This window comes from Ictidomys tridecemlineatus, chromosome 8 (genome assembly GCF_052094955.1).
Source record: "Ictidomys tridecemlineatus isolate mIctTri1 chromosome 8, mIctTri1.hap1, whole genome shotgun sequence".
In the NCBI taxonomy this organism is placed as follows: domain Eukaryota; kingdom Metazoa; phylum Chordata; class Mammalia; order Rodentia; family Sciuridae; genus Ictidomys; species Ictidomys tridecemlineatus.
The window spans coordinates 81,109,241-81,132,006 of record NC_135484.1 but is presented as its reverse complement, the minus strand read 5'-3'; the positions used below and the strand labels follow the sequence as shown (position 1 = coordinate 81,132,006).

The 22,766-nt window shown below is 37.5% G+C and overlaps 1 protein-coding gene across 1 annotated transcript; it reads right to left on the bottom strand.

The window, feature by feature from the left end:
* Positions 1-2,370: 2,370 nt before the first annotated feature.
* Htr1b (5-hydroxytryptamine receptor 1B) lies at positions 2,371-5,229 on the bottom strand. Its single transcript, XM_005341693.4, has one exon. The coding sequence runs from the start codon at positions 4,206-4,208 to the stop codon at positions 3,033-3,035; it is 1,176 nt and encodes a 391-aa protein (XP_005341750.2). The 5' UTR covers positions 4,209-5,229; the 3' UTR covers positions 2,371-3,032.
* Between the last annotated feature and the right edge of the window lie 17,537 nt (positions 5,230-22,766).

Genomic DNA, 22,766 nt, shown 5'->3' with positions numbered 1-22,766 from the left:
CACTATTCAATGATTTGTAGAACGCAAAAAGAACTTTTATTTCATTATTTTCTGAAATTTCACTTTTAGTTATACATTTGCTGAAACGTGGAATACCAAAGGCAATTTTCAGTCACAGCAACTCCATTGAATACACTTACTTGACTGAGTGAATTATAGTCCTCTCAGGGTTTCCTGGTTAAAGAAGACAAAACTAAGATAATAGAGAGGAAAAGTGACAAATATTGTTCAGCAGGAAATTTGCTGAACTCAATAAACATTCATTCATGGGTGCAGTGTCCATTTTTTAAAAGGAAACTCTAAAATTCCTAGAAATACAAGACAATATTGGTATCTTTAGATGAGTATACATTCATATATCTGTGTGAAATTTTGTGCAATTAAACATTATGGAAATATGTTATTTGTTACCACAGACAATGAAAATATATTTTCATTTCTATGTAAGTTAAACATTTCCATCTCTCATTTTATGTTCTGCAAAAAAGCCACGTGTCTAGTTTATGAAATAAACTATGCTGTAGGCAATAGTAACTGAAAAAGAGCTTAACAGTCTTAACTGCATACCCCTGGGATGAATAATACACTTTGCATAATCATGTGCAATGCTGGATGATGATTCTAGATCTCATAACTACAAGAGTTTGCAAGCTTTTACTTGATACAGTATGCTCCAAATCCAGTCAATTCAGCCAAATAGTCAAGCAATAATTAAGGTGGGTAATTTACAAAATGGCAAACAACCCCTTTGACTAAATTGACCTTGTTTTGTTAATATGAGGACACAATCATTGCAGGTGCCCAATGAAGAAATCATTTGTAAGTAGCTATTTGTTTCAATTAATTTCCCCCCCCCCACTAAGGCTCTTAGAAGTTGACTTAATTACCTCTTAGGCCCCAAGAAAACACAGCCACATAAACAGAAGACCAACATATTAATAACACACACAAAAAAAATAACATGCTCTGTGTACATTCCTCCATGGGAGAAATGTTACAAAAAGTGAACAAATTAACCTGGGGAATCCAGCAAAAGTATAGGATTATCCAATGCCTAAAATTTTTATCTTACTCCAGTGACCGGTATAACATTGATTAAAATTTCCTTTTTTACTTAGCTTACATGTGAACTTTTGAATACTACATTTTCCATAGTCATTACCCAAAGCAAAGTTCTGTGCATTAGGCAAGCAGTGTACTTCAGCTCAACACATCTATTGTCTGAGGATCTGGACTGGGGAGCTTCAAGCAGAGAGTGAATCCATTTTAAAGATAACTCACTTCTGCAGATAAATCATATCATCTACAGTTATCCCTCTGAAGAAAGGGGTATGAATCTTTGGCTTATTAAATGCTCTGTGTACACATGTTTTTTCCATGCAGTTGATCCTTTAGGAATACTTCGGCTTATTAAGATAATGTATTTTAAAAAATCTTTTAGTGTGTGATTTTAATGGGAAGTCCTCATAATAAATTTGAAATAACCAAGTCAAACTTGGGGGGAAAAAGATACGTCTAAAGTATTCGAAATATTATATTCTTTGAGATGACAGGTCTGTGACAAATTTCTAAGGTTAAAAGGCTTGCCAGTTTCCTGGTTGGTAAATCTGAGGTTTGGTTCTATATATTTTAAAGAAAATAGGCTCAATTTCAGCCTCTCTAAGCTTTTCAAAATTTCTTGCATTTTATTTTCTAATAATCTTTGTTCCTACCCAAACTTTAATAGCAAGAAAAATGAAACAAGTTTCTTTCTCCTATCCCAATACATACAGATTTTAGGACTCTTGCTGCATATTAAAGATTTCTGGAGAAGAAAACTAGTTCTCCTGGTTACTTTATATGCTCACACACAAAGGAATCACAGATGGGGAGGAGAGTGCAAATGACTATCAGAAAAAATGTCTCATGCATTTTAAGATTTTTTTTTACAAGTCAAAATATACATCCTCCATTGCCCCCCTTATTCCTTAGCTGTATAAAAAACCATTCCTATTTCATTAGTCTTCTTTACATTTCACCTAATTGGATAAAGAAGAGAGATACTTTTCTTTTCAAGGAACAATAAATATCTAATACTAATCGGTTTAACCCACTGCATTAATAAGACATATAGCAGCACTTTGGGCTGAATTGCCCATTATACCCTTCATTTATGGGGATTTGAGTATGTAAAATGACAAGCACATGGAAATAGGGAGGAAAAATAAAGTAATCTGCAGACTTTGGCACTAGCACACAAAATATTTTGAGTTGTGAAAGTTGTAGTTTGACAATCACTAAACAAGAATTTAAAAAATTAGAAATCTGCAGAAAACAATCATAGGTGTTGATTCTCAATATATCACTCCCATCTCCCACTCCCACCCGCCCACCCTATATAGTTTCAATATAATAAAAATAGAGATCTTAGCATCAGAATTTTGCTGTTAACTCTTCAGGGTTCTCTGCGCCATCCAAGACACATTTAGGGTTTGAAGCACCAAATCCACAAGTTTCTCCAACCAAGTTTAAATAAACAAAAACTGAAGACTGAAGAATGCCAAAGTAACTGTTCTTAAATTAAGCTGTAACACAATGTTCTCCCCAAAACACAGGGTATTAAGTGTCTAGTTCAAGTACTGCCAGGCTGTTTGTAGATCTGTCTCAGACAGGCTTCAGACAACAACTACAAGTACCACTGGCTTTAGAGGGCATCATCCATGATACTAAAGCAGGGCAGGGATCACCTATCCATCATCAATTTTTAAGTTGCAAACCCCTTTGTGATTGGCTGCCGCAGTATCTGTGCTGAGCCCAAGGTTTGAGGGGAGGAGGTGAACCTTCTCCTCAGCAGGGAAGCTCTACATTTAGTTTGAACAGTTCTCCTTTCAGAGCTCTCAGGGCTGTCCTGGCTTCTCAGGATCCATTGCCCTTGCCCAGAAGAGAGAGCCTTGTTCGGACCCAGTAACAGCGAAAGAAGATTCCACCTACCTGTGGAAAGACCCAACTTGGTCCCCAAAGGTCGCTTAGGCGACCCCACTGCAATTGGCAAGTCAACTTGCGCACTTAAAACGTATCAGTTTATGGAACGCTTGTTTGAAATCCTCATTGGACATGGTATAGATGATGGGATTGATGAGGGAATTTAGATAGCCTAGCCACGTGAAGAAATCAAAGATGGCCATGTGGAACCAGCAAGCATCCTTGCAGATAGGCATCACCAGGGAGATGATGAAGAAGGGCAGCCAGCACACAATAAATGCTCCCAAAATTATCCCCAGGGTCTTGGTGGCTTTGCGCTCTCTAGCGGCCATGAGTTTCTTCTTTTCCAGCAAAGCGTCGGAGACTCGCACTTTGACTTGGTTCACATACACTGGAGACCCAGATTCGCTGGGCACATCGGGAGCCCGCGAATTAATGGAGGTGACAGAGGACGTGGACCCAGGGGAATCTGTGATCAGCTGGGCTCGGGTCAAGCGCTTGCCGGTCTTGTTGGGCGTCTGTTTCAAAATCCGCGAGCGGGCTTCCACATAGATGCGGCCATAGAGGGCGATGAGGAGCAGGGTGGGTAAGTAGAAAGCACCCACCGTGGAGTAGACCGTGTAGAGGACGTGGTCGGTGTTCACTAAGCAGTCCAACACTTCTTCCTCGGCTTTGGCCTGACGCCAGAAGAAGGGTGGTAGAGAGATAGAGATGGAGAAGACCCACACCAGAGTGATCATGACAGCCGCCCTTTTGGGAGTCCTTTTAGCTGAATACTCCACGGCATCCGTGATGGCCCAGTAGCGGTCCAGGGCGATGACACAGAGATGCATGATGGAAGCAGTGCAACAGGTGATGTCCGACGACAGCCAGAAGTCGCAGACCACCTGTCCCAGTGTCCAGCGACCCGTAACCGTGTACATAGTGCTGATGGGCATCACCAGGATGGACACAAGCAGGTCGGTGACGGCCAGGGAAGCTATCAGATAGTTAGCCGGGGTGTGCAGCTTCCGGGTCCGATACACCGTGGCGATCACAAAGGCATTGGAAAGCGTGGTGGCCAAGGTGAAGAGCGCCAGCAGCACAACCAGCAGTACTTTCCAGGGTAGGGCAATGGAGTCCTGGTAAATGTAGCTCTCCGCTGCGCTGCAGTTGTGGGAGGGAGCAGCAGAGAGGTTGGCTTGGGGTACCCCGATCTGAGATCCCGCGGGCGGCGGCTGGGCGCACTGAACACTCGGTCCCTCCATGGCTCTTCTGGCCCTAGCTCTGGAGCGCAGCTCTTGGGCATGGAGCGGACGAGGAGGACAGCTGAAAATGGAAGGTTCATAGAGACCACAGTCTGGTCTCGCCTTGAAGTCAGTTCCGTGGGTTTCTCTCTAACTCCTCCGCCCAGGTTCCTTGCTGAAACTAGAGGTCACCCGCGCAGCAGGCAAGCAGGCGGGCGCGTCCTCTGCACTTCCAGTGCGCCTGGCGCTGCGTCTGCGTTACTGACTGCTCCTCTCCACGCCCTGTCCTAGCCCTGGTACCTGAAGAACTGACCCACCCAGCCCAGCTCTGGTTTTGCTCTCTGGAGAAACAAAGTGGAGAAGGGAGAGGTATTGCTTGAAGATAGGGGCTGGGTCAAGTGGGATCTCTTACCCTATTGCTCAGGGCTCAGCATCTCCTAACCTGGGCGCTCCTGTATCTGCACACTCCGCCCGCAGGAGTTTTCTAGCAGTAGAGACCAAAGCTTGCAGGCCAGCCAAGAATCTTGGTCTTGCATTCCCGACCCCCGCCCCACGCTGGGGCACTTTCCTGCGGCGATTGCAGCCGCCAAGCTGGGTGGGGTGAAGTCTGGGAGCCGCGCTCCGCGGCGCCTTGCGCTGTAGCTGTCCTCCCTCTCTTTTCACGCGCAGACCAGTTGGGCGAGCTGCCCCGTGGAGAAGGGGCCGCAAGAGGGGGGATTCGGGGACTGGAGCTGTGGCTGCTGGCGTCGTGCCGCCGCTGCCACCACCACCTTGGTTCCACCAGCACCGCTGGGAGCCATGCCGCTGGGCGCGCGGGTCTGGGGTACTTGGAGCCGCACACTGGGAAGGAGTAGGTGTCTGAGAGAGCTGGAGGGACCCGGCAAGCGCCAGCCTGGGAGAAGCCTGTAAGTGGCGGAGCAGATGGGCTCCTTTTATAGAGTCCGAGTCCAGTCCGCCAGAGCCATGCAACTCGTGCGGCTCGGCGAGTGCGGACGCCTGCTCCACATCACCTTCGCTTTTTCTCTCTCCCTCCCTCTTTTCCTCCCGCCCCGTTCCCTTCCCGGCCAAACAAGCTCCCGCCGGGTCCTACTGCCCTCTCTCCCCTCTTCCCATCCCCTGTCCCCTCTCCTGACTGATACCCGAAGTCGCAGTTCTGGCTGAGAATGGGGATAGGGACGTCCTCTTCTCCGTGCGGGCTTTGGAGCTTGTGCGATTTCCGACACTGAACCCTACACCTTCAGATGCTGTTACAGGCTTTGTCCCAGTGTCCCAGTCTAGGTCTCCTCCTAAGCCCCCTTCCCTTCATTCTTGGAGGGCAGTGCTTGATGGAGCAAGCCTGAGTCTCTGACCTCTCTACTCTGGAATCTTATCCACTGAGTGCCACACCCAGATTAGAAGGAGGCGCCAATAATATCCTCCTTAGAAGGAAAACAGTCTTTTTATACTTAGGGTTTCACGTTATCCTTAACTCTTGGTACATTAAAAAGTAATTCTTCATAGCTCGGTTTAGAAATTCGTGCTTGTCGTTCAATTCCTCTCCTTTAACTTCGTGAGTCAACAGCGGGGGCTAGAAGCTGTCTACAAAAATGTAGAAGTATCACAAACAGACGCCTACTGCACGTGAAATTAAACCTTCCGCTCCACCGGAATGCTCCAAGCCTCAGCAGTTCAGTACTCTGGAAAACAGTTCCCCTTGAGCATGTACCTTCCCACAGCACTCCTATAAAGGAGGTCATCAGAATTCAAAAAAAGAAAAAAAAAAAAGGCTCTGGAGCCATGCCATCAGCATTATCAGTATACCTTCTCTGCCCTCAGAAAATACATCAAGACCTTAGCCATAGGCAGCAGCAAGCAATAGCAGTACTTAGATCCCATTTACACTAAGCTAATTCCCTGTTCTCAGTTTCTCCTCCAGTCTCAACAAAACAAATGTAACGTGGATGTACATCAGAAAGTTTAAAAGAAATCACCAGAAAAGACAATGTTTCTTCAGTCCTAAGAAATAAGTGATCCCCACTAGAAATTCCTAGACCCCTTAAATGTTTGGCATGTCCAATATGCCTAATAAAAACCATACTGTAATTGAATTTATCAGATTAAATGCAAGTGTATTTTAAAGAGAGCCATTCACTCTCTGAGTCAAATATTATGTGATTCATCCATCCAGTTTTAGAGGAAGAATAATTGAGATCCTTTGCAAAAAGGACCTTTTCTTCTTGTCTCCCTCCCCCCTTAGAAATAGAGTCTCACAATGTCATCCAGGCTGGTCTAGAAAGACTGAGCTCAAGAGTTCCTCCTGCCTCAGCTTCTGAAGTAGTTGGGACTACAGATATGCACTGCTGTCCTGGCTAAGAAGAGCTTTTTTCTCCAAGGTGACACAGCCTAAACCCAAGTTTCCTTAATTCTTGGCTCTCTAAGCTACGCAGGTATAAAAACCATAAAACACCTATTCTATGAAGGATATTATTCTAGGCACTAGAAGTATTGATGCCAATAGGGTAGGGGCAGACCCAGGTTTCCAGCGGCCTGCATTCTAGGAGAGGCTGACTGCAAATACATGAACAAGTAAATAATTTATATAATTTCAAATAGAATCAAGCATTGTGAAGAAAATAAAACATCCAGGAATTGAGAGTGTACTCCTTTAAAGTGGAAGCTCTCCAGGGATTGGGCTGCAGTTCCTGTTCTTGTCCCTTGCCCAGAAATTCTCCAGCATCTCAAGCTTCCTTTACATCAATTTTCAGGGGTCCTCCCCATCCTTACATTCCATCCAAGCATGGCAGGAGCCTTATTTAATTATTTTGCAAACTGCCAGGCTCTCTTAGCGACCTGGGAAGGAAGCAAAACAAGCGCACTGAAACCACTAGGTGGGGGCGTTGGCCAGGATCGAGCGAAAGTGTGTGTGGTTGCAGGCGGGTGTGTGCTAGGAAACTATTTTCCTTCTGTCTTAGGGGAACTAGGAAAGACTTGAAAAAAAACGTTGGAGGGATGGGAAGCGAGTTGCGGGGAGGGTAGAGAGGAATGATACCAGCTGCGGGCAGCTCTTTCTCTTTTATTTCTGCTTCAAGAGCTTGGGAAGGAGAAAACCACTTGTTCTCCTTAGGGTTTGCCTTTAGCGATATAACGACCTGTGGCATTCTCCATCTGCTTCTGAGTCCCAAACCCTGAGCAGAATATGTTACTTCTGGGGGAAGTTTGATTTTAGCCTCTTCTGTTAAGAGTTGTACTAACGGTGTCTCGGCAAAGAAGGAATTTTGGCAGCGTTCACTGGAGAATCACATTTCATTAACCTGGCTTCTGAGTTTCACTCATTCCTTTAGCGCTTATAAACGTATAATGTAGGTGTTTGCACATCAGCGTGCTCGCATGAAACAGAGGACCCTTAAAGGCGTTCATGCCTGCATTGTTTCTGCGGCGGCGGACCCGCCCCTGACCACTGTCCTTGAGCCTGATTCACGCGCCGGCTCCGCAGTACCCCGCAGCACCAATGGGAATCTCTCTTCAAGTTTGCAGTAAATTCAGTGGACACAGTCTCAGTAAGAGGGGCAAGGAGGGAAGGAGGCTGAAAAGATCAGCAAATTTAGCTGGGTAGGGCTGAGGATGCAGCTCAAAGAGGTAGAGTATTAGCCCAGCATATATGAGGCCCTGAGTTCAATTCCCAGTGCCAAAAGAAGAGAGACCAGGTTGGCGGAGGGGGGCGGGGAGGAAGGGGGGACAATTGAGAATTAAACTGCCCAACCATGAATTGCAAGTGGATGGAATTTCAGCAGAAGCTGAGTAAGTGTGGGATAATTGTTGAACTGCAGTGTCAAACAGGAAACCAGATTCCATAGAGACCTACTTGGGGAGGGACTGGGAAAGAATGGTTCCCCTAGGAGTCCTTCCCTATACCAAAGAATGCTATGCCTGGGTCGCCTCCGCTGCTGCTGGGAAATTCCAGGCACCAACTAGAAAGTATAAAGCCCCTAACTAGACCTAGGACCTTACTAAGAGAAACCTTCCTTTTCTCCTCCACCTTCACAAAACCACCAGTCACACCCTACAGAACTCAACTGCTGCAACTCCACTAAAGATGACAAAAGCAACCCTTTGCCCTTCATCCCCTTGAATATTCACTTGCAAAATCTACATGCATTCCTTAAAACAGAATGGGGGCATCTGGAAAGCTACATTTTATTAAGTTTTGCTTCATAAATCTATGGTGTTCTTATTATTGGTGTGTGTGTGTGTGTGTGTGTGTGTGTGTGTGTGTTTGTGTGTGTGTGTGTGTATTTTAACTCCAACCCAGGGAAATGAGCAGCAGGAGACCAGTAGCTCTAAACATAAGTTTCATATGTGGTGACAGCCGGGTTCTAGTTTCCTTTTTATATTTCCTCCAGTGACTGTGTTTAAAAGTTTATTGGTAGCAAGAAAGTACAGGTCTACCCAGTGCCTTGGTTCTTACCATCCTTTGTGTCTTCCTTGCTGAAACTAAGAATGTTCAGACAAATGACCATATTTGTACATATACATACACAAGTAATTCTGGAAGACAATTCTGAGGATTTCCAGAATCCTTTTCCATATTCATTAACTTCCATATCCATTAGGCCTTTGAGCTGGTATTTGTGTCATGGTGCTTACATGTGTTAGCTTAATAATGTTTAAGCTTTAACACACACACACACACACACACACACACACACATATCTTAAGACTCATATTTTTGTACTGTTAATTGAACCCAGGAGTACTTAACTTGTGAGCCACATACGCAGCCTTTCTTATTTTTATTTTGAGACAGTATCTCACTAAGTTAGCTAAGGCCTGCTGAGTTGCTCAGCTAGCTTTGAACTTGCACTCCTGCCCAGCTTAAGACTGTTTTAATGCCTGTCTCTATAGTAATAGATAACTATTATTATAAACAGACTTTAAACAGAGATCTGCAACATACAGATTATTGCTGGTTCAAAGCTAACTCAACTTTAACTACTTAGCTCACAAAAGATGTATAAATCACACACATCCTGGATGAATATATAGGTCTTAGAAATTTTCTAATTCAAAACTACTGCTAAGTAATATAAGTACTAGTTGTATGAAAGATGCAGTGGGTTTTATCAAATTTTTGCTTTATTATTTTTTCTCTATTTCATATATTTCTGCTCCTACTCTTATTTTTCCTTCCGAGTACATAATTTGAAAATAATTTGACCGTTGTTCTAGCTTCTTTCTGATACAAGTACTTTAAGTTACAAATGTTCATCTGAGTACTGTTCATCTCAGAGATTCTGATATTTTAAGCTTTTATTATCCCTTGGTTCAAAGGACTTTTTATTTACTTTTCTTGTGCTTTCTTCCATGACCTCTGACATATTTCAAAGTGTGCCATTTAATTTTGAAATAGTTGACATGTGGGCATAGGGTTCTATATATCTTAAGGTGACTGATTTCTAACGTAATACATCATACAGAAAACAGTCTGCATACTTTCAAATTTTAAAAAAAGGTAACAGAGATACTTTTTATGTTGATTGATTGTATTGGTTACATAAATGTTAAAACTGACCAAATTGCATACTTCCAATATGTATATTTTATTATATTTCAATTTTATCTCAATAAAGCTATGGAAAGAAAAAGAAAGATGGAGTGGTGAATTTTTCTTCTTGGACAAAGAGTGGAATACTGAGAAATCTGCATGGAAAAACTATGCCATTGAATCCACGGAACTTATTTTTAAAAAAGAAAAAAAAAACATTGCTGCTTTAAGTTGACAGTGTCATTAAGCAGCTTTGTTCATGAAGTTTCTTGTGGTAAAAAACCAAATCAAGGAGCTTGATGATAAAGTTGTCCACCAACCTAAGAAAAAATGGAAATAGAAATGCTTTTTTTCTACATTGAAAATAAGAATTTTGTCTTTAGTTTCAAACCAGAAAAAAATTGCATCACTCTGTACAGTTAGTTCTGGTCTTGCAAAGAAAACAAGCCAAGCTGTTTTTTTTTAATTGCTTCTGTACCTGTAATTCATGAATAATAATCATTATCCTTTATTGAGCACTATGTACTAAGCCATATGCTACGTGTTCCATACACATCCCTCATTTAATTCTTATAACACTGAGAGTTGTCATTATCATCCTCATTTTCTGGATGAGGAAATTGAGGCTTAGAAAATTTAAGTAACTTTGCCAATGTCAGACAGCTGGTAAGTGATAGAACCAATTTCCAAATTCAAGTCTCTTTAATTTCATGTTACAGCCCTTTACCAATATTCTACACTGAATCAGTCATGCAGCTCATCATTGGCAGCCATTTTAACCTACCTGCCTGTAACTATTTCTTCCTGCCTGTCAGATGACATCACTGCTTACAACTATTGAAGTCTCCAGAATATTCTTTAAAGGTTTCAAAATTTAGAAGGGGGGTAGGAAGAAGAGTGATGGTGATTATCATAAAAATCAGGTAGAAAGCTATGCACCATGAAATGGAAACTAAATCTTACCCAAGAATATTTTTTCCTTAATTACATTCAGGGTGTGTTTTAATTTTTTTCTTCCCATTTCCATCTTCTCTTATCTCTGTCTCCTTGTCTTTCACATTTCACCCACCACTGCCAAGAACACATATGTATATACAAATATATGAACTCATTAATGACTTTATTTTTTTAATTGTGAGAGTAGGAAGATGTGTTAAACATCATAAAATTCTATATTTTCCACATTTCCATATTAGCTTGAATATCAATTAGAAAAATAACCTAGAAATCTTAAATTGCTTGTCTTTTTCCCCCTGGTATATTGAATTTAATTGATTATTCTTCTCTATGGATCAGCCAACTGACCAAAGCAAAAAAAGGCCTATTCCTATGCATAAAATAATTCAAATAAAGTTATTTAAAAGGTATCTTATCAACTAGAAAACAATACTTCAGCAAGTTCATCTAGAAAGAATAATATAAAAACCAAAAATGTAGACAAAAATAAGTCTAAATGTTAGTATACTAGAACTCATATTTTGTGCATAAGAGTTCCTCCTAGCCTCATTCAGATCTTAATTCTACTTACTTTACATAAGTTGCAATGTATTTGGTTGTGTGTTTCCCAAGAACCTGAAGTTTAGAAAGCATCATATTAGAAATAATGAGAAACTACATCAGATAAGCATAAAGAAGGTAGCAACATGCCATATTTGTCAACATTATTGTAAAACAAGGAAGGAAATAAAAAGTAAACTTTAAAAAATCTAAAAGAATAACAATAAAACAACATTATTATTTGTGTTAATACATTGAGTAACATAACTAACTTTTTTGTTGCTAGAGATGGAAAAATAACTTAATCATACCTAAAAACAAAAGAAGGAATCTATTTCAAGGAGAGTGGGGCATTGCAAAATCCAAAAGGAGTTGAATCAGCAGCCTGCCTCTGAGCCTTAAGGAAAGTCAGCACTCTGTATCATCCCCAGGACTCTCCTCTTTCTCTGTTGGGTGCAGTCTGAATGGGGACATCTTTCATCCATTTCACTGTAGACAGGCTTTTCCTACACTGTTGAAAGCACAACAATTAGCACCTTTAGAGTTTACATTGTACAGTTTCAATCATATTTCAGAAGCAAATCTGAATCAGTTCCAAGTTTGGAAAATTGAAGAAAAGAGTTTTGCTTTGGAGTAAAATGTAGGAAACCCAGAAAGATCAACATTGCAAAAGCAACAACTGAAAAATCATATTTTAAAAATTTTGAAAACTTGTGGAAGCAAGAAGAATTAGACAACCTAAAATTCCAGGAAAGGAGAAAATCATTTTCTATATGAGCTAATGATTGTTTTATTCCTTTAAGGCATTTTCTGATTCTGGGCACAGGTGTGAATCAGACTTGGCACAGGGAGCTCAATTCTACCTTGGGAAAGTGAAAAAAGAAGAACTTTTCCTGATTGCTGGAGCCAATGTGTCACGTGGGCATCTGCTACATACTGCAGCAAAACTGGAGACTAGAGTAAGGATAAGAAAATTCTAACATGCAAATTAAATCCTATAGTCTTGGAATGCTTAGAAGAAAAAGTCCCTCTAGAGGTCAGGGACCTACATTAAATATATCACTATTCTTCCCTTCCAACAATTTGTGAGATTTTAAAGGTCAGTGGGGCAGTAAACAAGAGTAAGGCCCTGAAAGGAGAAAAAAAAATCCATCTGTAGTGTTTCAGGGCTGAGGAGACAGAAATCTTTCAGGTTCTCAACCAAAAGCAAGGCCCCCAAAATAGGATGAATCATAGATAGGACTGAGCATAATTACAAATCAGCCTTGACTCAGCTCAGTATATAACTAGTCGATACAATCAGCTTTTCATGCATTCTGCCTAATATAGGAAGGGGGAAAACTATTTGGAGAAAATACCATTACTTGATACCTCTAGACTCCTTTTATATACAATATCTGCTTGTAATAAAAGGCATTGTATATGCATATTATCAATAAGAATATAACTAATACTACAAATTCTAGAAAATGAAAGTAAATCCATATATAATAAAGATATTATAGTTAGCAGAAAAGGAATTTAAAACAACTGTTATTAATATGCTAAAGAAAAAATAAATCACCTGAAAAAGAAAGCAGATTTTAGCCATAAGCAGGAATCTTTAAAAACAAAGTCAAATGGACACTCAAGAAATACACATGCAGCATCTGATAATAAGTACTCACTGGATGGAGAATTAGCTCACTGGACACAGCAGAAGACAGGATTAGTGACTTCAGAAGAGTCAAAGAAAATGTCTAAACTGAAGCAAAGAGAAGAAAGTGAAAAGAAAAGGATAGAGTATAAGATTAAGTTAAAAAAATCTAAATTCATGTACAGAGGAAAAGCATGAGAGAATGGGAAAGAAAATGTTTGAAGAGATGATTTCCAAGAATTTCCAGAAATAGTGAGTACATCAAAAAACATGGCATGGAAAAAAAACTCACAGAACTCCAGCCAGAATAAATAAGAAGAAAGCCTCATAATAATCAAATGGGTAACAAATCAATGACAAAGTAAAAAATTAATAAAATTCTCAGAAACACTTATTATTTTCAAAGGAACACTAATAAGGCTGAGTTGACTTAAACAGAAACTATAAAAGTCAGAAGATAACAGTTACATGTTATATATAAGTTAAAATTAGAAATATGTCAACATAGAATTCTATGCCTAAGAGTTAATGTCCTCCACAATTGAAAATGAAATAAATGCAGATGTTTTCAGTTAAAGAAAAGGCAAGAGAGCTGTGGACAGGAGAACAGGGCTCCAAGAAATAATAAAGGGAGTAGTTTAAGCAAATCAAAGTGATGCCAAGTGGAAATACAACCTGGAAGAAGGAAAGTAAAACCACACGAGGAAATATAACAAATAATTTTCCAGGGTTCTAACACACGTGGAGAGATGAAATGCATGGATGCAACGATGCAAAGGGCTTCTGTCAGAAAAAAAGAGAAATAAACAGAGTGAACTATGGAAAAATTATTGTATCATTTAAGAAGAGGTAGAGATATTTAAGTTATATAGAAAGACATAAGAATCTTAGTATCATAGCTTCAAATAATTTAAAACAAAATTTGATAAGCTAAAAGGGATACTAGACAAGGTTACGATTGGCTTTAGAGTTTTAAAACACAAAAATTTCTTATTAGCTGATGAGATAGATGATAAAATAAATAGAAAAATATCAACAAAGATATGAAATACTTGAATAGTATTCTTAATTTCAATCAAATGACATAGAAAAGATTCTATATTAACAATTGCAAAATAGACATTCTTTTCAAGGGCACATAGAGCACTTACAAGCAAAATATATGCCAAACGGGAAACAAGTCTCAAGTTACAAAAACAGATCCTTCACCAAAGAACAATAGATGACACATAAGCATATTAAACAATGACAGTGTCACTATTAGGTAAATGCAAATTAAATCACATGAGACACACTCTACACCAATTAAAATAACTAAAAATATATTGGTAATTCCAAGTGCTGACAAACATGCAGAGCTACAGGAACTCTTAGTTGGAATGCAAAAATGTGAAGCAGCCACTTTGGAAGAGATTAGTGGGATTATTTATAAAATAAAATGTACATCTGTGATCCAGCAATTCTATTTCAAATTGTCTATCCAATAAAATTAAATTTATGCTCATACCAAAAACTTTATATAAGTATTTATAGTAGTTCTATTCATAATTGTCAAAATTTAAAAACATCATAGATGGCTCTCAATGAATGAATAAAAACTGCATCCATATAACACAATACAACTCATCAGGAAAAAAGAATGAACTATTGATTCACACAACATCAAGGATAAAGCTTAAATGCATTTAAGTGAGAGAAAGCAGATTCAAATTTATACAATTCTATTTATGTGACGTTCAGGAATTGGTGAGACTATGGACAGGGAGACAGTTGCCAGTTTGTCAGTGGTTCGGATAGGAAGGATATATATATACTGGCCCTATCAGTGGATAGACCTAAAAAGTATATGCATACATATAGAGAGCTACAAATATATATAAAATCAGCTTATAAAAGACAGGACAGAGTCAGACTGTGACAAATCAATCTAACTCCATTACAGATGAATTAGATAACCACACAGAAGATGAAGGACAAAGATGTTGACCTACATAACTTTTCAAAACAATGCCTTGACTTGATACTGCTAGACTAAGGACAACAGAGAACCATATACAGACAAAAACTTCAGTTGATAAATTTGTTTCTCCTGGGGGAATTCATTAGGAATTCTGAAACTACTTTATTCATATACTAAGAGTGACCAAATAAGTAAAAATATGACAGATAATGAGAGTTAAATTTCCCATTAGAGAAAGTAGGGTTTTTGTTTGGTTTTGTTTTGTTTTGTTTTAAGGGTAGAATGTACTCTATGGTGTTTGATGGGAGTCCTAGTTATCAATAAGGATTTGTGGTTTTTAAAAGTATATATAGATAGACTAGATAGATAGATAGATATAGAAATAAATGAAGATCTAGATGTGAATACATACACATTTTAGATCTAACAACTGAGAGGGCCAAAAGGCACTGATAGATACTGCAATACCCATCAATATAGGTTGGCCCCCAGATTTTAATTTCTGAATTACATGCTTCAATAAAAAGAACCTGAGCTTTTGGAGAACCAGTTGATTATGGTGCTAGGGTAAAGAAATGCAAGATGAATCTGAATCATCCGTATGCAAAAAAAAAAAAAAAAGTACTAAAAAAACAAAAAGAGAAAGAGTATGAGAGAGACTGGGAATAGGTAGGGAGGAAGAGGAAAGAGAAAGAAAAGGCAGGCAGGGCAAAAGAAGAAAGCATGAAGCATGTCAAAAGCACAAAGTTAGGCTGGGGATATAACTCAGTTGGTAAAATGCTTGCCTAATATGCATTAAGGCCCTGGGTTCATTCCGCAGCAGCACCACCAAAAAAGCACAAAAGTATCCATCTAAATGGCCACAGTTGGAATGAATTCAGCAACAAAATAAACAATGACATTTTTGGTTAGATTATAATGGAAATAATTTAATAATATCCATGAGTCCATGTTACTACAAACAAGGTAATGGATAAATAAAAATAGAGTAAAAATAAGTCTTCCTTAGGGAGAAAAGTAACAATAAAATAAAAGGAATGATAACAATAGAATATTACCACTAGAATACCACAGGAATCATTTCTCAAGGTATGGTACAGATATGAGTGCTAAACTTAGAAGAGGAAAATGTAATCAGAAACAGTATAGTTGCATAGTATCAAAGTAGATCCCTCAAAATACTCATGAGTTACAAAGCAGTACACAGTAAACTTAGTGGAGAGGCCCAGCAGACATCCCTTTAGTAAAGTGATTAATTTGCCTGAGGAATGCTAAGTCATGTGCTGTCTGTCAAGCCCTCCCTTCTCCATATTAAGGACACTTCTCCTCTGCAGCATCCCTCTCACACAACCCACAACCACTGTGTAAACATCACATCAACCCCTGGAGGACTTCTGCAAAATACCTACCCAGAGTTCTTCAAAATACTGGGCTCAGGAATGGTAAGGAGAGACTGAAAACTGGCATAAAGCATAGAAGACCAAGGAGATGTGCTCCATAAGGACAATGTGAGATGTTGGACTGAATTTTGGAATAGGAGAAACAATATTCTCATGAAAGATAGTGATGCACAATGTCAATTTCCATGGATGTTATGGATCTCAACTGTGATAACTAACATCCAGAGATGTTAAAATAAGGGGAAACCATGTGAGGATAAGTATAATTTGTATTATTTTTACAGCTCTTCTGTAATTCTGGGATTTCTTTTAAAATTTAAGTCTTTACTGTGGGAAGGCTAAAGGATTTGGGATGAAAGGGTACCTGGTACCTGGGGTAAATCATTTATGTAGTTGTGATTTTTTTATCCCTGTAAACAAATTATTTGGAAACAAATTTAGTATTTAAAAATAAACATAAATAAAAGGAAGGTATCTTAAGAAATTTATTGCCTATCTACACTCGAAAATGCAACTAATGACTCTTGCACCAGGTTGTTCTTGTGGAATATGATTTAATAACGTGTACTATTAGAATGCACATTCTATATGCCATGACAAAAAAAAGCTAAAATAAAAGGATTTATGTAGCATCGATGGCAGGAAATATTCAAACCTTGAGATCTTGTATTATAAAGTCAAAGTGAAGTTTTCATTGCTATTGTTTGTTAAAAAAAAAAAACAGAAGTACATCACCAGCTATGCCAACTATAATTTAGAGATAATATGAATGACTTGCCTTAATTAGATTCCTTGTAAATGTTCAATGAATGAGTTGGTGTTATCTTTCTCTACCTCTTCTATACAGAACTCATAGATCTTGTTCCATGGAAATAAAGAGAGACTGAGAACAGTTTATGGCAACCTTTTCCCAGAACAAAATATACTTTGAGCCCATCAGCTCATGAGCAAGAAAGTATTGATTGGCAGGACATGATAACCATGTAAAACTTCCCATGTTTCTTTTTTAAAATCACATTCTTGCATGGTGCATGCCTGTAATGCCAAAGACTCACAAATCTACACTAGGAAGATTGAAATTTGAGGCCATTCTGAATAACTTAGTGGCATCCTATCTCAAAACAATAAATAAATAAATAAATATAAAGGGCTGAAGATATTACTCAGTAATAAAACACTCCTGGGTTCAATACCCAGTACAGCAAAATAAATAAATTTTATTTCCTTATTCAATTGAGAATCCAATTGTTAGTACTGTGTTTTGGTCTGCAGACTTGCAATTATTTAATTCTACAGACTATTTAAATGATCCTTTTATTTGTATGTGCCATTACATGCTATTTAGCGCTCTGTTGTGTAACATGGTTCTGATTTTTAGATTAAACTATATTTTCTAATGAGATTTTGCAATTGACAGAATTATTAAAGTGATTATGTGATTGGTGTCTCATCTGTGAGGGCAGCTGTTCCATGGCCCTGCCATCCAACAGGAAGTTGTTCTGTTCTTTATATATTGGTGTTTACTATAAACATCTTAATTTGCATGAGTTTAAAATCAATTTGCCTCTAAACTACAAAAATAAATAAATAAAACAAGGACAAATTTTTTTTTCTATTTTATGTAATGACTCCATGTGCTTCAGAGAAACATAATATTTTTAAGTAAGACTAAGTTCCATTTGCTTTAATGCCAGGATACTTTAGAGCCATGGCATATTGTTATGTTCTCCATGGATTTTCAAATGTCCAAATCTAACTCTGCTTCCTTCTCATGTTTGAGTAAAAAGCTGGGTTCTATCAGCTCTTTGTAAAATTTTCCGAGCCTTCCTCTCATGGATTTACACAGGCTGATTGCTGACACATGGGTTATAAAAATATCTAAATGCTTCTTCCTTATCAGCACTTCTTATACAGTAAAGACTATTTGGTTGGATAATTCTCTCTGACATGTTTTCTGTCTTTTTTTTTTCTGTAATCATGAATGAACAGTTCTAAAATGGAGTGATGATTTCTCTTAGTAGAACATTTTACGTTTCTAATTTGTGGTCTATATTCGGCTTCCTACCATGTATTAGATTATACTTTCATCATATCTTGATCAAGTTTGGATCTTGAATGTTCCCCCAAGGCCTATATATTAAAGAACTGGTCCCCAGGGGAGTGGTTTGGGAAGCAGTAGAAACTTTAAGATGTGGTACCTTGTGGGAAGTGCTCAGGTCATTGAGGACTTACCTTCGATGGAGAATGTGAGACTTCAGTTTCTTCCTCTTTCTCTCTTTTTGCTTCCTGGTCATAAGGTGAGCAGTTTGATCTGCTACACACTCTCTGACACCCCCATCAGAAGTCCAAAGCAATGGATTGACCTTCTCTTGGACTGTAATCTCTAGAATTATGAGTTGAAATAAATATTTATTTATTTATTAAATAAAACACTTAATTATCTCAGGAATTTTGTTATTGTAACAGAACGTTGACTAACACACTCTTTATGTCCTAATGGTGAAGCTCTTTTTTTTCCTGAATGCGTTTCATAGTATTTTTGTACTGTTGTTGCACTTACATTTGTGAGTGAATGTTTGTGTCAAAGTCTTTGTTTTACTAATAAAGATTTATAGATTAAGAATTCCTGAAGTGATAGTTATTAAGCTTATAGTAAGATCAAGTTGTAACTTGAAATGATAGTTTTTAAGTTTATATTAAGAGCAAAAGCTACACTTTTTTGATTTATAGCAGAATATCTAGTAACACACTTTTATTTTAAATATTTGGGGTGGAAAATGTGTTACTATTCTTTATATAATTGATGGGTTCTATCAACTCAATGGGGCTCTAGAAGGTCTGATCTCATATAGCCACCTGAGAGCTGAGAGACCATTAACATGTGGCAGATCCCTTCTCTACACAGCTGTAACCATTTTAGAATACAATCTGGGGAATCGCTGGGTTTATATCACCATCTATTGGTTAATCTGCTAGCAGTCATGGATGTTAGACATTTCCATGTTTGCTGTCAAAAATCTCAGATTCATTCCAGACTCAAGAAAGAATCCCAACCAATCAGAACTGACAATCTTATTAAAGCAGGATCTTGGAGACCCACTGCAGCACTGCTGGGAGATTCCAGGAGGCTCTAGACAAAAGGTCTGAGTCGCTGTGTTATAAATGAGGAGCCGACTGAGTGGGCTTAAGTGAGAACTACCATCTGGTGTGGAAGCATACCATATGTCATCTAATTTATGAAGACATCAATGTCATACCAATGAAAAACTATTCAATTGTTAAAATCTTTCCTTATCATTTAATTTTTCATTACATTAAAAGGGATTTTTTTGATATTAATAGATCATTCTATATTATTTTATACACATATAAAACAAACAAAATTAAATGGTTAAGGTATATTCCTTGAATTTATTTAGATTAAGAGTCTAAGTTCTCTGAATCACTGGATATAATAACCAATTTCTGTATCTTTGCACATGTCATCATTATCTATATCACCAAAAGCATGGGTAATATACCATTTTTTAAATATAAGTGCTTCACTATCATCTCTGATATTTTTTCCTAGGGCAATACTCTAATAGCTTTTACTAGAGATACAGAAAAACGTGTGACAACTGGCAATCACATGAAAACTTCCTTTAGTAATTACAGAATACAGTCCTATTTCAGAAAAGCTCAAATGCAGAAAAATAAATGTTCATCTTAGACTTAATCAAATAGGGTAAGTTCAATAGTTTAGTAGCTCATCTGGCAGGTCTGCTGATTATGAGCTTTGCCTGCATATTCATTATTGCTGGTGTTTATATAGTCCATTTTGTATGAATATATTGATATTTCTCAATGATTAATAGTGCATAATCTACTTATAGATATCTAAAACATATAAACAATATTATAATCATCTTAGAAATTGGACAAAGATTAAAATTTCATTGTTTATCTGAAAGAAGCCAGAATGAATAGTACAAATCAAGAGAAGTTCAAATAAACTTCATGAGTCCAATTCTGGTAATCTGACTATATATGAATAAGTGGGAACAGATCCTTACTGAAGCCAATTAAGAAACTATAACATAACAAAAATAAGTGTTATAAAAAACTTCTACAATATACAAAGTAAGATACAAAAAAAGAAAATGTGAGAATTGCTAGATACATGCAAAAGGATATATGAGGAGTTATTTAATATGTCAGTGTTCTAAAGAGATTTTTCAGTAAGGAAAAAATACATTTACTTACTGAAAGTGCTTACAAATTTCAGGCCAATTAATAAGAAGAGACATACGTGTTAAATCGCCTATGCTGTTTGTTTCATTTTATATATATACACACACGCTGGCTTTGATGATGGATGAGATACATCAGGGGAGGGATGGATGGGAGAGAGCAGGAAGCAAAGTCAGAAATAGGAAGGTGGGTGAGGTGGGATAGGAGGTGGATTAGGAGTGAGGACAGAGTGGGTTCTGTTTCAGGCATGATGAGCTGAAGAGAGAGAAGGATCACTCAAGCAATATATATTTAAATCTTAAGAAAAAAGCTGAAAAAACTAAAGGCAGGTTACTTTCAACAAGCTCAATCCTTCTTGCATCAGTACTTTATTCCCAGAAAATAATGGAGATAGGTTTACAGAGTTTCAAGAGAATACAATGTACAAAACTAGATTTCTGTACCTTGACATTTTGATTCACGTGTAAGAGAAACATGAAGACAATCTTAAATATGCAAGAAGCTGTATATTTGTTAAAAAACCAAATCTTTACTCAACTGATAAAGTTTGGAAGGAAATATGCCAACATGTTAACCATTGGTATTTTGGGGGTAGAGAGATTACATATAATTGTCATTTAATTCTCTTTTGAATAGTTACTTTCATTTGAAATTAAACATGTATTGCTTTTATTTTCATAATTAGAAAATAAAACTTTTAGTTTTAGAAGCCTTTAATTAGGCATCTTATCACAATGTAGAAACTAAAAAAACACTAAGTGGTTCTAAACTTCATATTTACTGAATATGAATAACCAGCATATTCACAAGGGAAAAAATTAGTCCAAATTCAGCAGTTACTGAAATCACACTCAATCTCTCAAGGTTCACTGAAGGTAAAACCTGCATACCAAAAGATAACTTTTGCACTATTTAAGTCAAGGGGTCTTAATATGGATTATGCTGAAGTATATGATTTGTAAGTTCTTTAACTGTTGCAAGGAAGTTTCCTTCACATCTGGAAATTGTATCAAGTACATGATTATAGTCATTTGGGTTAAACAAGTGTTAATTAAGGACCTTCACGTAGCCAAGATAAATAAAAGGCCTCATTTGTAGACTGAAGGAATTTGTGAAATTAAACTGGATTCTCTTTAAACTTGAAAAACAAACCAAAATGACAATGTATTTTTTAGCTTTTTAAAAAATATATATTTTAACATATAAAAAAATGTGTGAAACCCTGACTGCTTGTAACCTGATTGAAATGTTAATATCTTTTGTGATTTTTATTTTGTACCTATGGCTTTGTAATACCTTTTTTGAAAAATTATAGTTAGTAATAGTAACATATCTCCTATACTCAGCCTAGAATTTGTATAGCCAGGATTTAAGGCATTAGCGACCAGAAGTATGTATTTTAGAATCTGTACTGTTGACTAAACTGCTAAGTGTTCTTTGTTTATTAACCATGTCAAAGTAACATTAATTTTTAAAAATGATTAATAATTTTTAAACTTAGTTTTTTAAAAACATAGCTAAGGGGCTGTAGTTGTGGCTCAGCAGTAGAGCACTTGCTTAGCATGTGTGAGGTACTGGGTTTGATCATCAGCACCACATAAAAATAAATAAATAAAATAAAGGTATTGTGTCCAACTACAACTAAAAAAATATATATTTTTAAAAAAACACAGCTAAAAAGTACAATGAAGTAGTCATTGAAGAACTAATACATAGAATTTTCCTCCTTCAATAAAAATCCTATTTGAGTATTATCAACATTTTCTCTCTCCATTTATGAAAATATATATTGTGTAATTCTTTTACTTTACAGAAGTTACAAGACTGTCTTGGCAGATATATTATCTTTGTTTTTGGTTAAATAAGTATTTATTAAGGACTGCACACAACCAACGTATGTAAAAGGTCTCATTGTAGACTGAAAGAATTCATGAAATTGTCTCTAAACTGTGTGAGAAAAATGTGTGACATCTGCTCTAATTATGAGTTTGAATTTGCTTGCTATATCAATTTTCCCCTAAGAGATACCACCATAAACTGTTTATTACTTTCTACCAGGAAAAAAATCCACGTGAAAAACCAAGACATAAACTGAAATCTCAGAAATGTGTGTGAAAGCAACCCAATAGTATTATTCATCAGCTTTATCCAGAACCACTCAAGAATGCTATCAACTGGGAATTTTTTCTTGGGACTGAAAAAGAAAAATGTGAATACCAAGTTCTTCCTCAGACTTCAATTTAAAGTTCTGCCTAGAATTGAATCCATTAAAAAAATTGGGAAAAAAGTATTTTGAATAAAGAGCTAAGAATTATCTCTTTTTGAGGTTTTT